Raw genomic sequence first — 25,353 nt, forward strand, 5'->3', positions numbered from 1 at the left:
AAATTTGGTAGACAACCGTGTCGGTCCCGCCCCTCTTTGTTGGCTTGGCCAATTAGAATCCGCCTAGCTTTTCTAACTGCAGAGTGTACGAGGAGAAGGGAAGAATGCCAGGTATCCACTAGACGAGCTGCGTTATCTCAAGTGATTTAATCATGTGACGGACTTACTAAGTCTTCTATCATGATGAAATCAAATTTCTCGAATAGACAGCGGATATCGAGGCGGTTTAAAGCCTGCTAGGGGATAGCAATGCACAGAGGAGAAGGTTACCCAGGACTGGGCTGGTGGAAGGCATCGGCCCCTGCAGTATACCAAAGATAGAAGCGTGGTGTCAAGTCGGAAGCAGAACCAACTTAACTTCTGGATGAGAATTTCAGAATAAAAGAGGTAAACTTATTTACCTTACGCATTGTAAATATTAATCAAGGTGTTTCCGTGCAAACCTTTATGAAGTGTATTTTGACTGATTTAGGACCAGGCTTCAGTCAGTTTTATGTTATGAAAACAAGATAAATAGCGCCGTTCTTTTATTTTGAAATTTGTTTTACGAGCATTCCAGCTAAAAGACCGTTACCGCTTGCTAGCTTGACACCTGCAAGAAAGGGCGAAGTTACAAATCCTCGGTCCAAAACATGACTTTTCTGGCTGGAGTGGTCAACGTCGCCTTTTTATGAATGGAACTTACCTCCTCTCAAAGAAGGTTATTTAAGCAAAGATGTCTTTCAAAGCTTTGTGTCCGTCGGCGGTGTGAAATCGGAGCCCTGTTGGAAAGGACTGTAGGCTTGGATTAATAACGGTTGGAATATTTCCGCGCATACGGTGAAGGTAAAAAGGAAAAACTCTTGCAGAAATAAACTTTTCTGTATTTTTGTTAGCTCGCAGCTTAGTTAAGTCAATCTAATTGGAATTTCTGTCACTGAAATAATCTAATCTTTTTTAATACAGAGAAGATTATGGTTATTTTGACAGAGTTGTTAAATCTTAACAATACGATCAGGTATTGGTCAATTGTTGATGTTAAAAATAATTTAACCTTCTTAATAGTTCTGTGTTTCTTCTAAATAACCTCAAAGAGCATAGGTATTTTCTTTGAGTTACAAACTGAATTTGAAAGTACCAGAGAAGTACTTAAGAAACACAGCTGAATATTATAGATGTATAGCCAGAAAAAGTTTCCAATTCCATTTTAAAAATGAAGGTATTACATACAGTGTGAAATATTTCAAGCGTTTATTTCGGTGGATTTAACAGCTAATGAAAACCCATAACTCAATGTTTTAGAACATTATAATACATAATGCAATAGATTAGTTTTGTTAATACAGAAATTATATATTATTGCCTAGTTATTGCTTACAAAATCATGCAATGGTCCAGGAGACATTTACACCCTCCACAAGAAGGTAAAACCACAAAGCTTGTTGTTAAAAAAGATGGTTGTTCAGAATGTCCATACGAGCACATTTATGGAAAGTTGAGTGAAAGACAAAAGCTTTAAAGACTGGTATGACGTCTCTAAACTACATAACCTATGAATGACAGTAAATTAGTTTCACTTCTTGAATTGAATTACTGAAATAAATAGGCTTTTGAATGATGTTTTATTTTATTGAGATGCACCTACATAAAGTACCTTTTTAAAGCAATGGGGCAACAGAAAGTGAATTACATAAGGAGGCGGTGAAAAACAAGCAATGACAAACAAACAAAAAATGGTACATGGCCTGCACTTGAATAGCTTTATCAAGTCGGAGGACTCCAAAGTATCTACACTACAATGAATCATCCACCCATTCCCACACTGACTGTGGTAGACTACGGCTGCCCTGGGGCACACTGACAAAAGTGGGGCTGCCATACCATCAGCGCCACCTGGCCCTCCGACCACCTTCAGGCCAGGTGGGTAAAGTTTCTTGCTTAAGCAATAACTAAGACGGACAGAGCAGGAGTTTGAACCAGCAACCCCCCGGTTACAGGACGAATCCCTACCACCCAAGCCAACATCGCCCAATAATAAGCTACACAGCCAAATGTGGCATGGAAAACAATAATAAAATAAAAACGTGAGCGAAGTAAAATCAGTGTTTAAAATCTACAGGGGTTGGACAATGAAACTGAAACACCTGTCATTTTAGTGTGGGAGGTTTCAAGGCTAAATTGGACCAGCCTGGTAGTCAGTCTTCATTGATTGCACATTGCACCAGTTAGACCAGAGTGTGAAGGTTCAATTAGCAGGGTAAGAGCACAGTTTTGCTCAAAATATTGAAATGCACACAACATTATAGGTGACATACCAGAGTTCATAAGAGGACAAATTGTTGGTGCACGTCTTGCTGGCGCATCTGTGACCAAGACAGCAAGTCTTTGTGATGTATCAAGAGCCACGGTATCCAGGGTAATGTCAGCATACCACCAAGAAGGACGAACCACATCCAACAGGATTAACTGTGGACGCAAGAGGAAGCTGTCTGAAAGGGATGTTCGGGTGCTAACCTGGATTGTATCCAAAAAACATAAAACCACGGCTGCCCAAATCACGGCAGAATTAAATGTGCACCTAAACTCTCCTGTTTCCACCAGAACTGTCCGTCGGGAGCTCCACAGGGTCAATATACACGGCCGGGCTGCTATAGCCTTAACCTTTGGTCACTCATGCCAATGCCAAACGTCGGTTTCAATGGTGCAAGGAGCGCAAATCTTGGGCTGTGGACAATGTGAAACATGTATTGTTCTCTGATGAGTCCACCTTTACTGTTTTCCCCACATCCAGGAGAGTTACGGTGTGGAGAAGCCCCAAAGGAGCGTACCACCCAGACTGTTGCATGCCCAGAGTGAAGCATGGGGGTGGATCAGTGATGGTTTGGCTGCCATATCATGGCATTCCCTTGGCCCAATACTTGTGCTAGATGGGTGCGTCACTGCCAAGGACTACCGCACCATTCTTGAGGACCATGTGCATCCAATGGTTCAAACATTTGTTGTGGAATTTTCTTATCAAAGTGGGTAGAAGTTGACTCACAACAAGAGAAAATCCGGACTTTGTCTTATAAGTTTTATTCAAAGGCATTCAGCGTTTGAAGACCCTGACACTGAGGTTAGTCAGTGAAACAGAGCCCCGATCAACATTTACACACAGTATTTATACCAGAACATGACAGTGTTATCTCAACTTCAAAGAGTCTGTGTTTTACGACCCCAGACCCTTCCCGGGTTCAGAGGTGACTAGGTTACCTAGGAACAACCATCTACTCTCCCCGAGGCATCACCCTAACAAATGCCCTTAACCATTAAACTTCTGATAATGGCTTTTACAGCTTCCTCCTCTAACACAGATGTTCACTGGAGTGAGGTAAACCAAAGGTCATACACTGTGGAATGCTTACTGCAAGAATTTCCATCACATTCCTTTCTTCTGATTACAAGATAATCACAACTAAAGGAAAATTCTTCAAAACCAACACCCCTCTCAGCTAACAGATAATCCAAAGCCATTCTAGTTTGCAAACTCATCGTTCTAATAGCTTAGGCTGATTGAAGTATAAGTTGTGACCGTATGTAGTAAGTGAGCTAGATAACATACTCCAGACCAAGTAGCAGGCAGATACAGATATGATCTATTTCCACACATCCAAACCATGTTCTTAGGACACGAGAACCCATCTCTACTAGGAAAAGTAACAAGAACCCTGGTTAATTTACCTGCCATGCCATACAATTGACTTCCATTCGGTAAGGCTGTAAGATTAAGAGTTAACACAAAAGGATCTGGAGCCAAAGATTCTGAAATAGTATACGGATCAGTTCTGACAGGACAAGGTCCAGATGTATTACTGTGGATCAAGGCACATGAAACTGGTATAATAGTTTTACAACCCACCGTCTTTCCAAGGAAATAAGGTGTGCTTTCCTCCTGAGCAATACAAATATCTGGATCTTTAATTGGATTGCTATTACCCCGAAATCTATAAAGAGTTCCTGTAGACGCACACGTTAAATTAGTCTCACTAGAAAATTTACCAACATTGCTGCTTTTCCGTACAGTATAATTCCTCACCCGAGGAAAAATGACCTCCACCAACCGGTTATCTGGAAAGAAAGTAGCTAGAGTATAAGCAGTATCAATAGGAACTGGTACCAAAAATGGTTGATCATTAATAGCATGTGGAATCAAACAACAAACATAGCAACTATCATTTCTTATCTTCCTCATGGTTTGATGCATCAGTTGCCACCAGACATTATCAGCATGATCATAGTAGTCAGAAAAGTGATGAATCTCTCTTCGAATCCGCTGATGAGTATTATTAGCACAATTCCTCAAATTAGCCTTACATTGTCTTTGCTGTACCTTTTCCCAAATGAACACAAGAGTTATAAAAATACTTGAAATACCAATCATTAGCATCAGAACAGACAATCTTCCATTTAACTGCATCGTGACCTTGAAGTGGAATGTCCTTTCTTCTGGTACTGAAAGCAAACAGTTTCTTTTTTTAAAGAAAACAAATTATAAACAACTTTAAAAAAAATAATAATAATAAAAAAAAATCCTGCTGCCTCTCCTGAGTGGCTTCTGCGCTTCAAGCTGCCCTGTTACCAGTCTGGTACAGGTGGGCGGTCGTAGGAAGCTCCTCTAGAAATATATTTAGAAACAGGAACTCTAACCTGCTTAAGAAATTAAGGAGAATAAGCATCGTGGCGCATATTTGACTGTCTCTCTGTTGCAGGCGTCACCAGTTCATCATCCAGAGAAAGGTTATGTGCAATGTGTAGAAGTCTTCCCTGTATGTTTCCTATGTGTCTCTCACTGTGGTGTGTGTGCAGTGAGGCAAATGACCTTATGACTTCTAACTTTCAGGTAATGCGATGGCCTTAAGTAGAGTCTGAAAAACGTGGCACTGCCCAAGGGATTATTGTGCCCTTGTAAGAACAGTGTTCTTCAACCACCTCTTCAATCACTCGCCAGTGATCAGCTTACAGTTCTTTGTCTTGTGGTGGTCCGCTGTCCTCACACCTTTCAGCCGTGGATGATCCAGTTGGAAGATGACTTGTCCTGGAAGCCAGATGAAGCTGGAGGAGCTGGAGCTTTCCTGCAGCTTTCCTGGGTGTCTAGTAGGATCTGATATGGGCCATTCCAGCGCCTGGACTTCCTGTGTTTTCTCCTAGATTCTCTGACCAGAATCCAGTCGCCAGGAATAACGGACTGGAGGGTGGAAGTGGCTGTTTCTGGTAATGCAGCCTTCACCGTCTGTGAAACTTGAGAAAACACAGTGGACAGGTTTTGACAGTAAAACAACATCCTATCTTCACACAAAGATGTGGAAGAAAATTATCTTGGCAATATCCCCATGTCCAAAATAGGAGACCTGCCACACAGCACTTCAAAAGGACTGAGATTTGCCTGTGTCCTTTGTCTCAATCTCATATAAGTGAGAACAGGGCCTTCACAACGCTTGGCTAATTTTCAATTCAAAGTCCCATTCTCAAACCTAAGTGCTTAACTACATGAACTTCATCAAAACATCCAACAAAATCAAAATAATTGATCTTCTGACTTCACCTGATATACTAGCAGTGACCATCAGCTAAATATTCTGAATATCAAAAATGTGACATGATGTTTGAGGTCAACATTTCATAGTTTCAGAAAACCCAAAAAGAATTTCAAAAATGGTCTAATCTGTGGAGATGTAAAATTTCACAAAAGAATCAACACCTTAATTTCAGAGAGGTTTTCAGAATGTGGTCTTAGGGAGCTATGCACCATTTATATAAACAAAGTACAACGTCTCTCTCGCATTGTCACTAAGTCCTCACTGGAGGTCTGAGCTACCCTTTTTCCCATGAGTGCTAAAACTTTTGGAACCCCATGTTACTTTATTCTGACATTCCCCTCTTCTGGCGCAGGGTCCAACCCATGCGACAATCCAGCAAAAAGTTTGTACAAAAATGTTCTAGTAACCAAGATCACATAACCTAGAACCAAAGAAATGAATTCTGACATAACTATGTGTCACTATGAATTTAAGAAAAGCAACATAAAGAAAATCCAGATGTTTTTAACTGCAATTCAGTTCCATTAACAACTAAACACAAACATTAGTTATTCACGTCATCAATGTCTCACTTAGAAATTAGTCGCATATCATCCTAATTTGTCTTGTACAAAGATGAGTATTAGATTAATGGACATCCAATGTAATTTGGATGAATAAACCCTACAAATTGAATCTAATAAATAATTCCCACCAAGTATAAAGGCATGACTCTGATTCTTTATCAAAAATATATTCCTTACTTTTGCATATCTTGAACTGTCAGCTAGCTTAATGGTACCAGGGAAACTTTCAATCTAATAAATCACCAATGATTCTGCATGCAAAACTAATTCTTCAAACTAGTTTAAACTATTTCATTAACCTTTTAATAATAAAACACATAAATCTAAAAGTCATGCTACATCCTTAATCATTATACAAAAAACAAACATGTTTTTAAGGCAACAATCACTACAAGCATTTTGACTCTATTGTCTCTTAAACAGTGTTAAAACTCAGGAAGGGAGGTGCTGAGCGTTACCATGACAGCAAAGGCATGAACCAACCTAGTAGGTGGGCGGAGTCAGGCAGAACTAACCTTTGATTGACAGCCTATGGGCGGACCCACAGTTTCTTCATCCCATCCCACATTAGTGTAACTTAAACTGCAAAACTGTTAACATGCACCTACCTCAGAAACAAGCTGCTTCTTAATTCTCCTGAAAACTCAAAGTTTAATCAACTGAGATTTAGAATCATTATTCCAAACATGGATTATTGTTTCATGCAACATATAATCAAACATTCATACCAACAAAACAAAGACAAAACATCAGAGACAGACAAATGGCCAAATTTGAAGCTTCAAGAATTCAAAGAAATTTTTAACAATCTCTTTTCAGAATATGTTTTCTCAGCCATATCTTTTAATGCTATAATTGATCAATTTTGTTATGACAATCGTCAGGATCCTTTTTAAAAATGAGTGCACATAGTCCAAAGAGATCTCAAACTATTTAGAAGCACAGCAACAGTTTTCTCTTATATGAATCCAAATTTACTGATGCTGAAACCTTTTGCTAATTCTTTGTACTGTAACTCTGTAATAATAACTACAATCCTGAGAGTTATTGTTATAATTCTCTTTTTGTTTTGCTCAATTTGATCGCAGCTGCATTGCAGAATTTCAAGTTAAATGCAAAGAAGTATTTTTAATTTAATTCAATTCAAATTCAAAGATACTTTATTGATCCCCGAGGGGAAATTAGAAAAGTCAGCATTGACATTTTTATGTTATACCCAAACTAAACAAAACTGCAGTGTTTGACTTAATCATAAATTAAGATAAGAAGCTTGTCTCCAAACTGGACTTTTTCCCACATAATGTTTCAAAAAAGAACAAACATCATTTTCTTTAATTTGGCTATTTAAATTTTGAGAGTTGGGGAGAACTTATCACTAGAACCCCTCTTTAATAATCCAATGGTGATAAATGTTCCAATATTTATCTCTTAGTAATCTGAAATCACCTTGTGTACCTTTGTACTCCTATGTATTCCTTTAATCTTTAAACCCTAAGAAATCAAACAAGGAGACTTGAGTTTGAGCCGACCATCCTCTTACTGTTAAGAGAGCCTTTATTTCTTTTCTTTTCCTAAAATAAAGGATTTTACTTGTCTTTATTTTGTTATAAAAATCCTAACCTTGGTTCCAAAACTAAACTCTTCAGCACCAATCTGTGTCCCCAGAGTAGAAATTTTGAGTATTATTGCATTTCAAAGTCACCAAAATGACTGGAACTCATCATTGGCTTAGATCTATTTTAATAAGTAATCAGCCTACCTTTAATTAAGTCTTATAATTTCATGGACCCAAAATCTATGGCTTACAGGCTTCAGGAGTCCAGGAACCACAAGTTGAGTACTACTGCATTGAACAATGGTGTTAACTTTCTGCAGAGATTGAAGGATTGGCTAAATATATTATTTCTGCTTGGACAATAATCAGATTTAAAATTATTAGTTCACAGCTCCTAATTTACCTCAGATCATATTTGCTCCTAACCCAGTTCATAATAAGCTTCAGACAAACATTATGCTAAAAAGCCAAAAACCAAACAAAAACCAGATCTGTTTTAAAATAAAGAAAAAGCATGCTTAAAAACTTGATACTGTGGTGGAAAATAACTCCACGGTTCTGAAGGCCTTTTCATGCAGAATCTTTTAGGAAACATGAGATTAGTTTAATTTTTGTGTGGTACCACTGTCCAATCAAATTCTTTCTAAATAACCCAATTTTTTCATACTCATTTTAAAGGTTTGTTTTACCAAGGGAAATATGTTTAACAAAACCAATTACTCTCAAAAGTTTTAAAAGTTTTTAGCTGGTGATATCTTAGAAAACAACAAGTGTTTTAATATTTCTGTGCAACACAGAACTGATCAGGTGTCCTTTCCTTCTCCAAAGGGAGAAAAAAGAACCTGCAGAACCAAACCTTTCATAGTTTTTTTGTCAGGACCTGATATAAGGTACAGTGTAAATCAACACGCTGCATGAATCAGAAGAGGGAAGAAAAACCTAATATAACCTCTTCCCAGCAGCTGCTGTGAAAAACAATGAATTTGTACTTTCCATAAGCGTCAGTTAACACTTGCGGACAAAAACTGCACCAAACTGTAAGTACTGTGTCAGAAACTGTATGAAGACCATCTGCAGTAGAACTAAGACTGTTTTAATGAGGTCTCTACCCATTAGATTTATGGGATACAAACTCTGACAACAGAAAATAATATCTGAAGGAGAAACCCATCAGGTTTTACGCATTCGCTGGGTTTTAAAAATACTCCTTCATGAGATCTGTCCTGAGAATAACATAGAAACACATGGTTACTGCTGAGTTTTGGAGATGTTGTAACTTCCTCTGCTTTTAATAACTTTTAATAACTAAAATAATTGACCCTGAATATTCCACGACGAAAGAGAACTTGCTTCTCTGAAAGAATTAACCAGAAAGTATCAAATGTGTTAAGTTATCACCCTTTTAAAGATACTTTTCTAACCCTAAAATAATATTTTAACCCGCTATATCTGTCAACGTCAAGTAAGCATCACATGAGAAGCGGTTAATAAGCGTTCTTCATTGCAGAAAATAGGAAAAGATTTATGCAAATGTGTGTGTGTTTGTACGTTACCCCCATCAGTTTCTTAATCGCTCCAGAGTCAGACTGTCATGGCACACAGTCCTCTATCAGTCCAAAAAACAACCAGGCCCTTCCCCGGTCTGTTGGTGAGACATTCAATCATTCTTTGTCCACTTTAACTTCTCCAGGAGGGAGAAAGAAGAAACTTTGCTCCGGTTTCTCTTCTGCCCACATAAGATGTGCTTTCAATATAAATCCAGTGTATCGCTCTTCTGGCTCTTGCAAACAGCATGGATCTTTGTCCATCTCAGAGAATCCGGATTTTCTTCTGAGTTTCGTTTTTTTTTTCTTGTAGAAAGTCACACTGCGATTTTCAACATGCAGGAAGGCAGATCTCTCTCTTTCAGGCCGTGCTGGAGAAGCGTCTCTGGTGGAGTAGCCTTGGAGAAGGGCAGGTTTCTAAAATCCAGACTCAAAAACGCAGATGTTGAACTTAAATCCCATATATGTGTGTATTTGTGTGTGAGAGAGGCAGAAGAAAAGTTTAGTATAGGTTCAAATTTTTGTACAAATACATATTATCAGTCAGTCAGTCAGTTGTCCCCCTGCCTGTCACTTCCTTCCACAACATGAACTATACTCCTTTCTAAAACAACTTTATTTTCGCATCTCTAATGTCCTTTTTCAATTTTACCTTCTTTACCGACTGATCGCAATATTTAAGACAAACGAAACTTCCTTCAGGAAAGTTTTAACTCTTTAACCCCTTAATTGATGCACTCTGTGCTTTTTAATCTTTTCTTGTTTTTTTTATTTATTTTTTCCATCAACTGTTTTACTTGAAACTTTTTAAACTATTTAACTTATTTACACTCAAACGTCCACGCTGTGAAAAACCAAACTTATCTTCCAAATTAAAGCACATTTAACACAATCATCCCCACTTTTTCCTTTCATTATTTTATAAATCAGAGTCTGAAGAAGGAGACACCCCTGATGCCTCAAGGTTCCGGAACCATTTTTTTTTTTTTACCCGTTCAGCGGCACGTCTGCCCACTGGCTTTTCTCCTTTATGAGGTGTAGAAAATTGCCAAAAACCACCCGCAAAACCCTGTGTTTTGCTTTATCTTATTGTTACCAATAAGAACCTCCCTGCAATTCCTTTTGCAGGGTAACCGGGCCCTCAGCTGATGTCCTCCCTCTCGCAACTCTGGAACCTAATTAATTAGTTAGGAGATGATGGTTAATGTGTAATAAAAATAATAATATACATTATATCATACAGAGCAACTTCTCACCCAGATATATTTGAAGACAAATTGTTCGGATCTAATCAGCCAGACGCCGCAGGCGGACATGAGGACTCCACTACCGTAAAATGGAAGTGGACTGAGGACAACGTCTCCAGGCTGGCCAGGCGTCCGTGTCCCATCCTGCGGTCTCCTCTGGCACGTTAGATCCTGTTCGTGACGCTAAAATTGTTGTGGAATTTTCTTATCAAAGTGGGTAGAAGTTGACTCACAACAAGAGAAAATCCGGACTTTGTCTTATAAGTTTTATTCAAAGGCATTCAGCGTTTGAAGACCCTGACACTGAGGTTAGTCAGTGAAACAGAGCCCCGATCAACATTTACACACAGTATTTATACCAGAACATGACAGTGTTATCTCAACTTCAAAGAGTCTGTGTTTTACGACCCCAGACCCTTCCCGGGTTCAGAGGTGACTAGGTTACCTAGGAACAACCATCTACTCTCCCCGAGGCATCACCCTAACAAATGCCCTTAACCATTAAACTTCTGATAATGGCTTTTACAGCTTCCTCCTCTAACACAGATGTTCACTGGAGTGAGGTAAACCAAAGGTCATACACTGTGGAATGCTTACTGCAAGAATTTCCATCACACATTGTATCCTGAAGGCGGTGCCGTGTATCAGGATGACAATGCACCAATACACACAGCAAGACTGGTGAAAGATTGGTTTGATGAACATGAAAGTAAAGTTGAACATCTCCCATGGCCTGCACAGTCACCAGATCTAAATATTATTGAGCCACTTTGGGGTGTTTTGGAGGAGCGAGTCAGGAAACGTTTTCCTCCACCAGTATCACGTAGTGACCTGGCCACTATCCTGTAAGAAGAATGGCTTAAAATCCCTCTGACCACTGTGCAGGACTTGTATATTTCATTCCCAAGACGAATTGACGCTGTATTGGCCGCAAAAGGAGGCCCTACACCATACTAATAAATTATTGTGGTCTAAAACCAGGTGTTTCAGTTTCATTGTCCAACCCCTGTATATAAAGGTAAACTAAAGCTCCAGATAGAATTACCATCAAAATAAAGTTACATTTGGATTAACTAAACACCAGCTAAAGTCCAAGCTCAGAACATAAGTCTCATCTTTACTTTAGAAAACCAACCAAAGAAAAGGCCATTAGTGCTACAAAAAGCATTAAAAAAAGGATACGTCTCAAGTTTGCTTTTAACATCAATCATCTCAGCTGCCCTCAAGTCTCCAGGAAGGTTCTTCTAAAGGGAGAGGTCTGTAGTGAGAAATGAATGCCTCAGAGGGTGTTTTTATTTTTACTTTGGGGATCATAGAAATCACCTCGTAAATGATAAGCCTACTATGTTCTCCTCAGCTTTAAGGTTTTGGGTTTGTCTCTCTTTGTCAGGGCTGCCTTCACAACATGGACCGTCCACACAGCAGGTGGGAGCTATTTTAGCTGGATGAGAATTGGCTGACTGTCCCGGGATCAATGACGGGACCCAACTCCCCAAGCCGGACCGGCACCTCCCCGGCCAAGCTCAGCAGGCACGGCCGGTCCAAGAGCACAAGCGCGCACTGTCTCCTGCGCTGCGGGACCCGGGAAGAGTCCTCTGCCTCTCCTCCCAACCATTCCCCTGAGGAGGAAGAGGAGAAGGACGGAGGGGTTCTCTTCTACGTAAATCGAAACGGTTTTCCCATTGAGAGCGTCACCTGGGAGAGGATGTGGTCCCATGTGGCTGTTGTCCACCCAGAGGGCCAGGAGATGGTGAACAGGATAAGAAATGCTGCATACCTGCCAAAAGTAAGCCCTCTGGGTTCAGTTGATCTCTCAGGGATTTGGAGTTGAACTGTTTATGAGTTGGCTGATGTTTTTTTACAGCTTTATATATTTTTGGTCCTTAACAAAACATCCATTGTGGATGAGTCCATGTCACATGACAGCACTGAGATGTTCAGCATTCACAGAACTGCTTTTATTAGTAAAAAGCTCTTTGTGAAGACATTCTCCATGGAGCAACCTAGGGGTTGCTGTGACTGTTTGCTCAATGAGGCAATCAGATGGTCTTCTGGCACTTTAAATGCTGCTGGGCTTTACTGGGACAGAATGGAATCATCTAAACATTGTCTGTTTACCTTGGATTGTTTTGCACCATATACATTCACTGTGATGTCTACAATGTAACAGCATTGAAAATATTTGTTACTAGTCTTCCCACCAACAGTTGCCATTAATTGTTCATTTTAGAAACAGAGGCAAAGTCACTGCGTGAGAAAACATTCACTGAAAAACAGAGTTTAATCCTATTTTAAGTCATAGATAAAATAATTATAGATTTAGATTCTTACCTGGCTTTAGCGTCTTATTTTTGTGATTAGCGCAGCTGGCATTACTAAAATGACAACCTTATTCCATAGATAATATACAGATCCTTACATCAACTCTGAGATTTACAAATGACTGCCAGCATTTCCAAATCAGCCACGTTCCATGACAGACCAAGGCTGAAACCTTGAAAGCATCAAACAGATCAACTTTGCTGTACTTCGTTCAGCCTTCCTGTTATCTGCCAAAAGGCTCACTCTCCCCTGATCTCTCACAGCCTGAATGAACCCCAGACAGTCCCAGGAAATAGTTTCCATTTAAATTGCTTCTAACAGCTTTTATTCTTCCTCTAATTTTATATGAAACACCTTATTGACACGGAATAAATAGAGTTTTCTGGCCTCAGTAACAGCTTCCACACTGAAAAGTGTTGTTATAACAGTCACCGGGCAGCACTTGGTAGGGTTCTTTCACTGAATGTTCAAAGGTGGGGTTTTTGGGTTTCTGAACGCTCGTAATTGTTGAAAATCAGCTGATGGTCAATCTGTTGTTGACCGGGACGTTTTCTCTTAGTGTTTTTTATTTTTATTAAACTGCTATGTTTTCTGTGTTTTTACAAATTCAAGTCCCTCCGAAACATAGACTTTAGTTATAAAATGCATGTCGGCATCAAATGGCAGCTTCTGCCGCTACACCATGGCAGTGGTGAGGAATTGCTATTTGTTATATAAGTCAGGGTTTAGTTGTTGATTGTCTTGTTGCTGGAGATGTTTATGCTTGAGTTGACACCTGGAAGCCTTAGGTGAAAATGTCAACCCGTTCTAACACCCACTTTCACTAATGCACGCTCTGAGGCGCACTCGCAGTTGTGCATTACATTACCATGACAACAGGTGTGCTAAGCTGGAGCACCATGCCTGTCAGGTGGAGTTAGGTCTAGTCTCTTGGATCTGTCACGCATGCAGACCTACTGTAACATGGAAGCAGGTTAGAAGAGCTTGCAGGCATTCATCATTTCCAGCTAATTTAAATGAACCAAGAGCTGAAATATTGCAGCAGTCCAGTTAAAATTGACCCAAAGTTCCAGCTGATTGAGATAATTAATCATACCAGTATAAAAAAAATTAAGATCTTTTGCCTTTTTAATGTTTAACTAATTTTAGGATTCTTTCAGCAAATGTATTAAAAATCGTTGATGTAAAGGGGACCTATTATACTTCCTTTAAACATTTAGGATAGGTCTGTGGGCTATACAAAACATGTAAATTACATTTATCGCACATTCTCAGATAATGAGATTTCATCTCCTCAGTTTCCCTTTTTTGGAGCTCTGTCACCTTTATGCAGATTAGCTGTATCTGGCCACGCCCCCAACCAGCAATAGGTTCTTACGTTTCTGAAAGAACCAATTGCAGATTTGCCAGAAATCAAAAAAATGTCTGAATGTTGTTTTTTGCGTTTGGACTCCTTGTAGAAGCATTAAAGACCCAAATGGAAGTATAAAAAGATCAAAAAATGAATTTTGCATTATAGGTCCCCTTCAACTAGTTACAATATTTCTTTGAGAAATATTTCAAACAAAAGTTTTTATGTCCCAATCCTAAATTTTGAATAAGTCCACTTTAAACCACTGTAAATCCGTGTTGAAGAAGCCATTTAAATTAGCTTATTTTTCTTATATTTTACAAACACAGTTTTTAAAAAGATGACTTATTAAGCAAAGTGTTTCTGCTGTAACACTGTTTATCATGGCTGTACCTGGAAGCTGTAAACCTTCAGATTGGAGCAAATAAAAACTTCCTGATGCTCATCCCCTCCTCGCCTCCCAAGCCCAAATCTTCCAGTTACCCATCAGTAATTATCCTGACAGCATGTTGTTTTTCACAGAGAGGAGGGAATCTGGTTGTTGTTTCACGCCACTAATTAACCATGTGGTCATTAGTGACCCGGTTGGCTGGGTGCTCTTCATGAACAATAGTTTGTTTTTGCAGCATTGTTAACGTGCAGCTTGACTCTTATTCTGCTGTGTGTGTGGAGGCGTGGGCGTGTGTGTTCATGAGTGTGTGTAAAGTGTAAAAGCAGACACTGTTACTGATACCCTGATGGGTGGATTTTTCCCTTTAGGCAAAGAGGAAAGGAGGATAAAAGGATGGCTTCTCTATTAGGATGAACAGTGTGATGTGCAGTGAAGAAATGTTTTAAAAAGAAGAAGCTGTGTTAGTTCAGAACATAATACTGAAAAAAGGCAAATAAATCAGCCAGTTGGTGAAGAACTGACGTATCGTACAATCAGTTCCTTTAGGCGGACTTTTCAAATGGTCTCCAGTAAGAAGGAGTTTCCTGTGTAGCTCTGTGCTGCCGTCGCTGACCCTGCTGCCTTTCTCCATGTCCGCATTACAAGTATTGAAGTCTAGGCACAGCTGCTGAATAATCCCTCAAATACGATTTGGGTGCTGGATAATCTCTGGATACCAACTGGACAGTGTGAAGGGAAACCCATTTCACTGCATCAGTTTACCATAACTGCTGTATTTAGAATACATGATTAATGATGAAAACCAAGTTCATTTTACAGATAAAACACAGAAATTGCTACCCAGTTCAGGGTCTGTTATTGCTCTGGTTTCTGTGCAGCAGCTAAGTTAATGGTTGTTATACTAATTACTAGTGTTTAGTTTTCTTCGAAGATGGAAACTTGACTTTCTTTTTTTTTTTAACACGACCCATCAAGTTCAGCGTTAAGCAGTATTAAGGAACAACGGTTGAGGCACTGGTTTGGTTGCCCACAGCATGAGTGCTGTTGGATGTTAAGCCTGTCCTGCTTTGTAATTCAGATTACAAATACTTTATTACAAGTATCCAGTTCAGAAAACACTTCCTATCGGACCATGTTCTGCCTCTAGATAAAACCTAGACACAAACATGCATCAGAAAAGACGTTCCCGGGGAAATCCCACCCTGACGCTCTCTAGACAACAGGAAATGTGATCTCACCCCCTGCACCATGCTTAGTTGTCTTGAATCTTTAATGCTCACACAGCAAATGTGTTTTAGATGTCAGCTAATGGCAGCTGTCTGCAGAGTCACATCACTGCAATGTTATTCACAGCTAAAGGAAACCTTTTTCACCATAAAAGGGGAAAGATCCTGATTAAGCTGTTTAATGAAAATATGTTGTTTCAGTTAAAAAGACAATGTATCATGCAAATGCAATATAGTGCTTTAACTACTATTATTTTGCTTATTGATTAATCTGTTGACTATTTTTTCAAATACCCAATTAATAATCTGATAGCGAAAGATGCTTGATAGGAGATTTTTTACAGAATTTGAACCAGGTGAAGGTAAAACTGAGGAGTTGTGGATAGAGCATATTTACAGACAATACGGGTTTTCATCTTAAATCAAAAATGTATTTAGCTTTTGTACAGTTGTGGCGTAATTACTGCCCTGAGTGGGTTGTTCTTTCAGCTAATGCCACTTCTGCCTTCTGCTTTTCTTTTTACTGTCAGAAGTTGTTGGCTCTTTTGGAGGTCAGAGGTTGATAAAGATGAAATTGAGTTTGTCTTTTACTATCCAAGTCCTGTCTGTAGGAAAATGAGTCTGTTCTCTTGAAAATGTCATTTTTTTTTTTTTTTTTAAACTGAAGTGGATCATCTTGGGCCATACGGTGGCACAGTTGGTAGCACTGTTGGTAGGAAGTCCACAGCTTCCTCCCACAGTCCAAAAACATGACTATCAGGTTAATTGGTCTCTCTACGTTGCCCCTGGGTGTGGATGAGTGTGTGCATGGTTGTTTGTCCTGTGTGTGTCGGTGTTGCCCTGTGATGGACTGGCGATCTGTCTAGGGTGGACCCCGCCTCCTGCCCGTAGACTGCTGGAGATAGGCACCAGCTTCCCCACGACCCACCATAGAAGAAGTGGTCATTTTCTGTTGAAGGTTGTTAGAAATCACTGCGTAAAAGACATAAACTAGATGTTAATATCTGTCATGAAACGGTTGCAGTTTTCTATCTAAAATTTTTAGAACATCTTACTTAAGAAAGGACCCTTCATCTGCTTGTTGGTTTCATTATAATTTATCTCTACAACGTTTTGACGTCGTTTTGTCAAGTTGACTGATGCATTTTTCTTGCAGTGCCATAACACATATTACCTATAGAAATGTAGCTCTGAAATTATAGGCTTAGAGTATGGTCCAAGGTCCAAGTACCACCCAAGTACTTGGGTGGTACTTGGACCTAACCCAGGTTATCTCCTACTATTTAAAATAATGGCACTTATAATTACATTGAGTCACACTGTGCCATGCAATGAGAAAGAGGTTCTAGATGCAGCTGATTTAAATAGCGTGAAATGTGTTCGTTACGGTACCAAGATGTCTGGGCAGCCAATGTAGAGCTGGGAATAAATTCTGATGCTGAGGAGAGAGGGAGGAACATAGGACAAGATGTCACAGGAGAGTAATAATAGAGAAGTCAACTAGAAGAGAGGACAAGGAACAGGAGGTGATTACAGATGTGGGTTCAGCAACAAACAGAGGAGACAGATTAATTACCAGTAGAAACTGGGGCTGTGAATTGAATGCTAGGAAAGAGGTTCTCATACGTGTTCTCACGATATGGCTAGTTTCTCCTCTGAATATACAGGTCCTTCTCAAAAAATTAGCATATTGTGATAAAGTTCATTATTTTCTATAATGTAATGATTAAAATTTAACATTCACATATTTTAGATTCATTGCACACTAACTGAAATATTTCAGGTCTTTTATTGTCTTAATACGGATGATTTTGGCATACAGCTCATGAAAACCCAAAATTCCTATCTCACAAAATTAGCATATTTCATCCGACCAATAAAAGAAAAGTGTTTTTAATACAAAAAACATCAACCTTCAAATAATCATGTACAGTTATGCACTCAATACTTGGTTGGGAATCCTTTTGCAGAAATGACTGCTTCAATGCGGCGTGGCATGGAGGCAATCAGCCTGTGGCACTGCTGAGGTCTTATGGAGGCCCAGGATGCTTCGATAGCGGCCTTTAGCTCATCCAGAGTGTTGGGTCTTGAGTCTCTCAACGTTCTCTTCACAATATCTCACAGATTCTCTATGGGGTTCAGGTCAGGAGAGTTGGCAGGCCAATTGAGCACAGTGATACCATGGTCAGTAAACCATTTACCAGTGGTTTTGGCACTGTGAGCAGGTGCCAGGTCGTGCTGAAAAATGAAATCTTCATCTCCATAAAGCTTTTCAGCAGATGGAAGCATGAAGTGCTCCAAAATCTCCTGATAGCTAGCTGCATTGACCCTGCCCTTGATAAAACACAGTGGACCAACACCAGCAGCTGACATGGCACCCCAGACCATCACTGACTGTGGGTACTTGACACTGGACTTCTGGCATTTTGGCATTTCCTTCTCCCCAGTCTTCCTCCAGACTCTGGCACCTTGATTTCCGAATGACATGCAGAATTTGCTTTCATCCGAAAAAAGTACTTTGGACCACTGAGCAACAGTCCAGTGCTGCTTCTCTGTAGCCCAGGTCTGGGGAATGCGGCACCTGTAGCCCATTTCCTGCACACGCCTGTGCACGGTGGCTCTGGATGTTTCTACTCCAGACTCAGTTCACTACTTCTGCAGGTCCCCCAAGGTCTGGAATCGGCCCTTCTCCACAATCTTCCTCAGGGTCCGGTCACCTCTTCTCGTTGTGCAGCGTTTTCTGCCACACCTTTTCCTTCCCACAGACTTCCCACTGAGGTGCCTTGATACAGCACTCTGGGAACAGCCTATTCATTCAGAAATGTCTTTCTGTGTCTTACCCTCTTGCTTGAGGATGTCAATAGTGGCCTTCTGGACAGCAGTCAGGTCGGCAGTCTTACCCATGATTGGGGTTTTGAGTGATGAACCAGGCTGGGAGTTTTAAAGGCCTCAGGAATCTTTTGCAGGTGTTTAGAGTTAACTCGTTGATTCAGATGATTAGGTTCATAGCTCGTTTAGAGACCCTTTTAATGATATGCTAATTTTGTGAGATAGGAATTTGGGTTTTCATGAGCTGTATGCCAAAATCATCCGTATTAAGACAATAAAAGACCTGAAATATTTCAGTTAGTGTGCAATGAATCTAAAATATATGAATGTTAAATTTTCATCATGACATTATGGAAAATAATGAACTTTATCACAATATGCTAATATTTTGAGAAGGACCTGTAGTATAATAAACAATAATGAGCAAATTGTAATGAACACAGTTTTTCCTTTAGAGAGATGGTGATCATTTCTGTAATGACAGAAGTGAGGATGAAGGACAGATGTGCTCGTATTTAACTCTCAGAGCCATACAGCAGCTTCAGAATGGGAGCATGTCAGCAAACTCAGTCAGTGTGAATGTAAACCTCTGCAGAGGGCATTTCACTCAGAGATCATGTGGCTGTTAGAAGGTACCATGTACTGGTGTTGCCTGGCAGACTGCCTTACTGGCTGGACACCAAGATGAGTGTCCAGTTGGCAGATTGTCTTATCCGGTGTTGCTGACTGACTGATTGCCTGACTACTCCATCTGTTTTAAGGCTAATCGTCTCCTGCCTGTAGTAAATTTGTAGTTAAGTACCTAAATAGCTGTTGTAAATGATTGCAGGAGCCATTTTGTTACCAAGGAGTGTGTTTTGCAAAGAAGAACAGCTCTGCCACCATGTTGTCCCATCATCTCTTCCTTCACTTCTCTGTTCCTGCGGCAAATGGAGCGCAGCAGAAAGCCACAGGAAATGATAGTTCTGCTTATGGTTCACCCTTCCGTCCTGCACACAAACACACAGCTTTTAATCTGCCGGTTTGTCACAGGAAGTTTTGGTTTGTGTTTCAGCCTGAGTCACCCCTGCTGATGTAGCCGAGTCCTTTTCACATCTGTGACCTCTGAGACCTGGTTCCTGTTGAGGTGAAACAGCTGCAGAACCAGCACTGTGATTTTTATCTGTAGAACATGTTGCTTCAAAGCAGTGTGGGTTTCTGTTGGTGTTCTGCTGGGAACAAAACACCCAGACTTAAAGGCTGGATCACCCCTATGTGTCAGCTTACTGTGGCTCCATGCTGTTGAATATCTGCAGATTAAGAAGTCAAGCTTTGCTGCTGCTCTGACCTGTAGAAAGAATAGCTATGGACGCCCAAGAGGAAGTTCCTTTGTTACTTAAAACCTTTTGGCTGATTCAGCTCAGTTGACTTGACGTGCCGCCATATTTGTGCTTGTAGACCTCAGTGCTGCCTTTGAAATGATCACCTTTTCCTTTAGAGACTAGAGTGTGTGGGAGTAAGCTTTTCAGTGGTTCCGATCGTATTTAACAGAGAGAAGTTTCTCTTTCCAGCTCTGTGGACTCTTCAGCTCCACTTGCCTGTAAGAGTTCCTCAAGGCTCTATCCTGGGACCCATCCTGTTCCCGTCATATAGGTTGCGTTTGGGGTCCATCATTACTAAACACAGCCTTTATGGACCTGGTTAGAGGATTTGAGTGGATGGTTGGACTTAAACGTTCTTAATTTAAAATAGAGCATTTTATTTGGATGAAATATTTCAAAATGTTTCCCTGATGATTTTCTTAAGCCTCTGGGTCCTCTGTGAGAAACCTTGGTGTGACAACTCACAGTTATTTAAATTTGATAATAACCTCAACACCCTCGTAAAATCAAGCGTTTTCCTCCCTCTCTTCCAGATTTTGAAAAAGACATTCGCGTCTTTATTTCTGCTGCCCTGGATTACTGCAATTCCTTATGTTTAGGTTTAGATCATTTGTTCTTTGTTGCCTGCAGCTTGTGCTAAAAGCTGCTGCCCATCTGATCAATGGAGTTGGAAAGTACAGCCATTTTACACCAGTTTTAACTTCAATCTATTGGCTTCTTGTTCACTACAGAATCCATTGTAAGATTGTATTGATTGTTATTAAAAGCCTGACTGGTCCCTGATTATCTGAAGAAACTTCAGTTCCACCCAACTCCATCCAGAACACTCAGGTCTATTAACCAGATGCTCTTGCAAATCCTACAAACCAAACACCAAATCAGGGGTGACCCTGCCTTAGCAGGACCGGTTCTCTGGAACAATTTACCGTTACTCATAAAGAATCCTGGTAGATTAAACAGCTTGAATAACTGCCTGAAACCCATCTTTACTCTTTGGTTTTCATTTCTGCTGACGCTCTGATTCCTGTGTTTAATTTGTTCCTATAAATGTTCAATAGTTATCTTAAATCTCTCTGTATATTTAATACTTTTATTTAGTTTTTTTCATGATAATTGCTTTTGTTTTTCACTTTTTTCACCTTTTTGTTCATAATTGTAACTGTGCTTTATAAATAAACTGGCATTGGCATAAATATTTGACTTATTAGAAAAGTCCTTCTAGCCATGTTTGAGATTTTCTGCATTCATCTTCAAAGTTCTGGCACTTCGGAACAATGAGAGCAAGATGGACTTTGGCAGTTTGATAAGACTCTTTCTGATTGGGTTGGCAGATTTTCTGCTGGTGGACTAAAGGGCTTTAATCATAGTGGAACTTCGTTTAGAGGTTCTGAGTATTTCCACATGTTAACTTTCTGTAAACAATGAGCAATTTCTGATTTTCTTTCTTTCCCAGCATGCCGTTCCCTCCATTCCAACCTTTAAACCATCCATGTCAGCCCCTGATTGGTTGGTGGCCATCCAGAACTACATGAAGGCTCTGCAGTATCCTTTACAACAAACACCACAACCCCACATTTCACTAATAAATGTAATGATCAGAATATTGTGCCGGGCAGGAGCAGGGCAGTACTGGAGACAAATACACATTTTGAAAGTATTTAAAAATCCTGTTGCCCTTAACATTTGTTTAGGTATAACCACACTGGAACCCAGTTCTTTGAGATCAAGAAGAGCCGACCGCTGTGTGGGTAAGTGAATTTTGTACAAACGGTAAAAATAAGATTCTCAGCCCCGTTATGGTTTTAACAAAATAATGCACCCGTCAAACATCTGCTGTCAATATGACGTAATTATGCTTACTAGGTCTGTAGTTTTCCTACTTGGTCACAATAGGCTATAGTTTAATGATTGTACAGATTGTTTTTGTTAAAGTATAAGACATTTAGAAAAACAAAGCAATTTTCAATATTTAGTAAAACATATATTACTGCAAGGTTTTATAAGACTGAACTTCAACCTGAGGCTTTAAACCTGTTTTCCTGACATCAGTGACACTTTGGTGGAAACTTTGGTTCATCTTCATGACCTCCATGACCTTCCAGCAGCAACTGAGAAAGATAAAAGCTTGAAGACAAAGGTTTTATCTGCAACCACTAGAGGCTGTCTCCAGACCCTGTTGGACTCTAATCCTTGCATCACATTTAAACATCCAGACTAATCAGATGTTCTGGTTGTTCTAACTTAGGTCTCCTGCCTGGTTAACTTGGACCAGTGTTTAAATCTGACCTATTAAAACACCTGATGTTTAGAGGTGACGTTTTACTCCTAGCTTCTGAGCTCTAAGACAGTGACAGTCAGAAGCACTGAATGATGTTATGGTGGTTAGTTCCTCATATTTATTGTCTGTGGCTAATTCACAGTAATTCTTCTCATTGAAAGACTTTTACTTAGCAGGTTTTTGACCATAATTACAAATGTATATGTAATGCATTTTATGATATGATGCAGATATAAAATTAGAAGTTTTCTGGGTGTTATTTATCAGAGTAACTTGATTTAAAGCTTTCAGAGATAAACATAATTCTGCATCAGTTGTTCCCTTTCTTTTTTATTTTTCCTCACTTTCTGACCCATATATCCCTGGATCTGTCTCCCTCCTATTTATTCTCTCATCTTTCTTTCCTCCCATCCATGCATCTCCTTTGCCGTTCCACTTTTTATTTCCTTCTGTTCTTACATTCTTCCCATCTTTTGACTTCTTCATTCTCATCTCCACAACTTCCTTCCTCTCCAGGTTGATGGAAACGGCAAGAGAGATGATCAGGGAGTCCTTACCAATCAAATGCCTGGAAGCTGTTATCTTGGGAGTGTATCCTTTCCTGCACACACCATGCACATGTCTACAACATTACTCTGCTGTGTGTGTGTGGCCTAAAATAAACCAAACTAGCTAATGGCCCCTAACATCAAGCCCCTTTCTCGCTCTACAGTGTTGCTTGGCAACAGCAACACTTCAAAGTTTATTCGCTCTCCGCACGCTGTCACAAGCTTAGCTTCATCCTCCAGAGCTTCAGTTTGAGGTCGGCAGTCATTCTTAAGAGCATTGCCATTTAATTGGGCATTCACCTTTTTTCCACTAACAGTTGTTAGGTTTGCCTTTAAGTGGGTCAAATGTTTAACTTATTACATCAGTCTCTAAAGAACATAGATTCTGGTTCTGGATTCATTGGGTTTGATACCAGTATTTAATACAAGGATGTAAACAGTCTTCATGCTCTGTTACATTTCTTTTAGTTTTAGTCACGTTGTTAACTAATCTGACACACAAACTCCAGTGTGAAAACAGGTGACCTGGCTTCTTCTGTTGCCTGAAAGATGCAACTGCTTGGTTGATGTTAACTATGTAAAACAAGGACAGTTTCTACCCAATGCTGAGAGCCTCTGCTTGTTTCTGGAAAGAACTAATATTTGATTGGTATATTCTGTAATTTAATTATCGACCATTAGAAATATAGTTATTGAATCATTTTCAGTCCCTGACCATCAAAAAACGTTTGCTGCTTAACAATACCTTCAAGTTATTTTAATCGTAGATTACACAAAAAATACATCTAAGTCATTTTTTAGACGTAGTCTTTTAATGCTAAGTGCTAGATGTATGAATGGAGGTGGGTGTTGTGCTCAGCCTTTCCTCTACAGCTACATGTTGATGGCAGTAATCAGTAACCTGTTTTTATTTGCTTGGCTCATCGCAGGAATTTTAGGCTGCATCCAAACAGATGGTCTGTGAGGATGTTGGCAAATGATGGAAAGTGGTCAAGGTCTCAAGCAGTTCCCGCTTAGAATTCCCCAGAATTCGTTCTAAAAACTTACAGAGAGTCTTTGGTGAAGTTTTAGGTAACTTTTTTCTTTCAAGAGGAAAAACGTCTCTAAGGACAAATGATCCAGCGCTTCTTGTGATCGTTTCCTCTGCAAGGCTGTCATGGGGATTCTGTCAGGCTGGCAGCTGACATTAAATTTAATTAAGGGTGGCTTTGGTCTGCAGATAGCCGGAGGTGAAACTGGAAGGCATGGAAAAAGACGCAGCAAAACTGCAAAGTGAGTAGAAATCAGCCTGATTAATAAAAAGCTTACTGTGTAATTTACACCTTCAAAATAGAAGAATCACAATGTTTTGGTAACATTTTGTTCCATTAGGGAAAAAACATGTGCAGGCCCCAGCGAGATTCGAACTCGCGACCCCTGGTTTACAAGACCAGTGCTCTAACCACTGAGCTATAGGGCCTCACCTGGACAAGTATTGGGAGAAAGCCAATTTAGATGACAATCCTGAAAATAGCCACACCTTCCTGTGACATGTTTATGGCATACCAGGCTAACCAGTTGGCTCTGTTGTCTCCACCCTCCACTGGATTCTTCAGCTCATGGGCAGAGAGTAGTTGGAGAAATGTTGAGTTGCTTTGAGCACATGGGATCTTCACGATCTGCAGAGCTTCATCTACAGTCCGTTTCCCTTTTAAATGGTACACTAACGCATGTCCATGGTTTTTGAATTAAATGAGTTACATGATGATGACTCATATAAATAAATAAAATCTTGGAGAGACTGGTGGGGGAAAAGAAGGAGATGAACAGCATCTGCTGTAGCTTGTGGCATTTGGTTCTGTCAGTCTGGCTGCACATAATGTCTGCATCCGTGTTGACAGTGATCCGGGTTTCCTCCAGGATCCACAGGGTTTATTTTGGGTCAGAGCAGCTCTATCTGAGTGTGTTTACTGTGTGTCTGTGGGAATATGTCTTATTGTATCATCTGTCACAGAGAAGACGTGGCACGGCACTGGTTGGAGATAAATAATTATTTTAGAAGAAGAAGAAATTCTTAAGCTCTGCAATAAAGTGAGTTCGGCAACACAGCATGAAGGCTTTTTTATGTGTGGTATTATTGAGTTTTAAATGATGAAAGAGTCTTTGTCATCTGAAGCCACAAGGCTCCCTGTTTACTAGCCATATTCAAATCATTCCCTAAACTGCTCTTCAGCCTCAAGTTTGTTTCCAAATGGTGATGAATATGAAAATACTGGATTCTTTGATTAAAATAAGACTGGAGGATTTCCTGGTGTTTTTGTCCCCTTTATTTTGCCTTATTTAAAGAAGTTTAGACAGAAATTTGAGTTTGAATGTGTTGAGGCACAGGAACATGTCACATAAAAGCTTTGGCGGTCTAGTGATTGGCAGTTTGTGAAGTGGTGATGAAGTGTGGATGTGTGCGCTCTGACTGAGCTGCTTACGGTCTCACATGTCCTTGGTCATATAAATGAGCATGCCTAATGAAGCTTTCATCAGTGAGGAACAAGGGTCTGATGCGTGTCCATCTGCAGACTAAAGCTTCATTTCACATCCATGTAG

At 39.9% G+C, this 25,353-nt stretch overlaps 1 protein-coding gene and 1 non-coding gene across 4 annotated transcripts in view; one reads left to right on the top strand and one right to left on the bottom strand.

The window, feature by feature from the left end:
• Positions 1-82: 82 nt before the first annotated feature.
• Positions 83-25,353, top strand: part of vash2 (vasohibin 2) — a 35,853-nt gene continuing 10,582 nt past the window's right edge. Inside the window, exons 1-5 of one of the 3 annotated variants that reach the window (XM_047387831.1) lie at positions 83-387; positions 11,858-12,253; positions 21,401-21,489; positions 21,639-21,695; positions 22,742-22,816. In XM_047387831.1, the coding sequence (XP_047243787.1) occupies positions 11,942-12,253; positions 21,401-21,489; positions 21,639-21,695; positions 22,742-22,816 (533 nt within the window). In that variant the 5' untranslated portion in view covers positions 83-387; positions 11,858-11,941. Of the gene's footprint in view, positions 388-565; positions 826-11,857; positions 12,254-21,400; positions 21,490-21,638; positions 21,696-22,741; positions 22,817-25,353 lie in introns of those variants that run through there. The other 2 variants (XM_047387830.1, XM_047387832.1) reach the window with 2 other exon arrangements.
• trnat-ugu lies at positions 24,160-24,232 on the bottom strand. Its single transcript has one exon. It is a non-coding gene; the product is annotated as a tRNA-Thr (tRNA).

The sequence above is a fragment of the Girardinichthys multiradiatus genome, chromosome 15 (genome assembly GCF_021462225.1).
Source record: "Girardinichthys multiradiatus isolate DD_20200921_A chromosome 15, DD_fGirMul_XY1, whole genome shotgun sequence".
Taxonomy (NCBI): Eukaryota; Metazoa; Chordata; class Actinopteri; order Cyprinodontiformes; family Goodeidae; genus Girardinichthys; species Girardinichthys multiradiatus.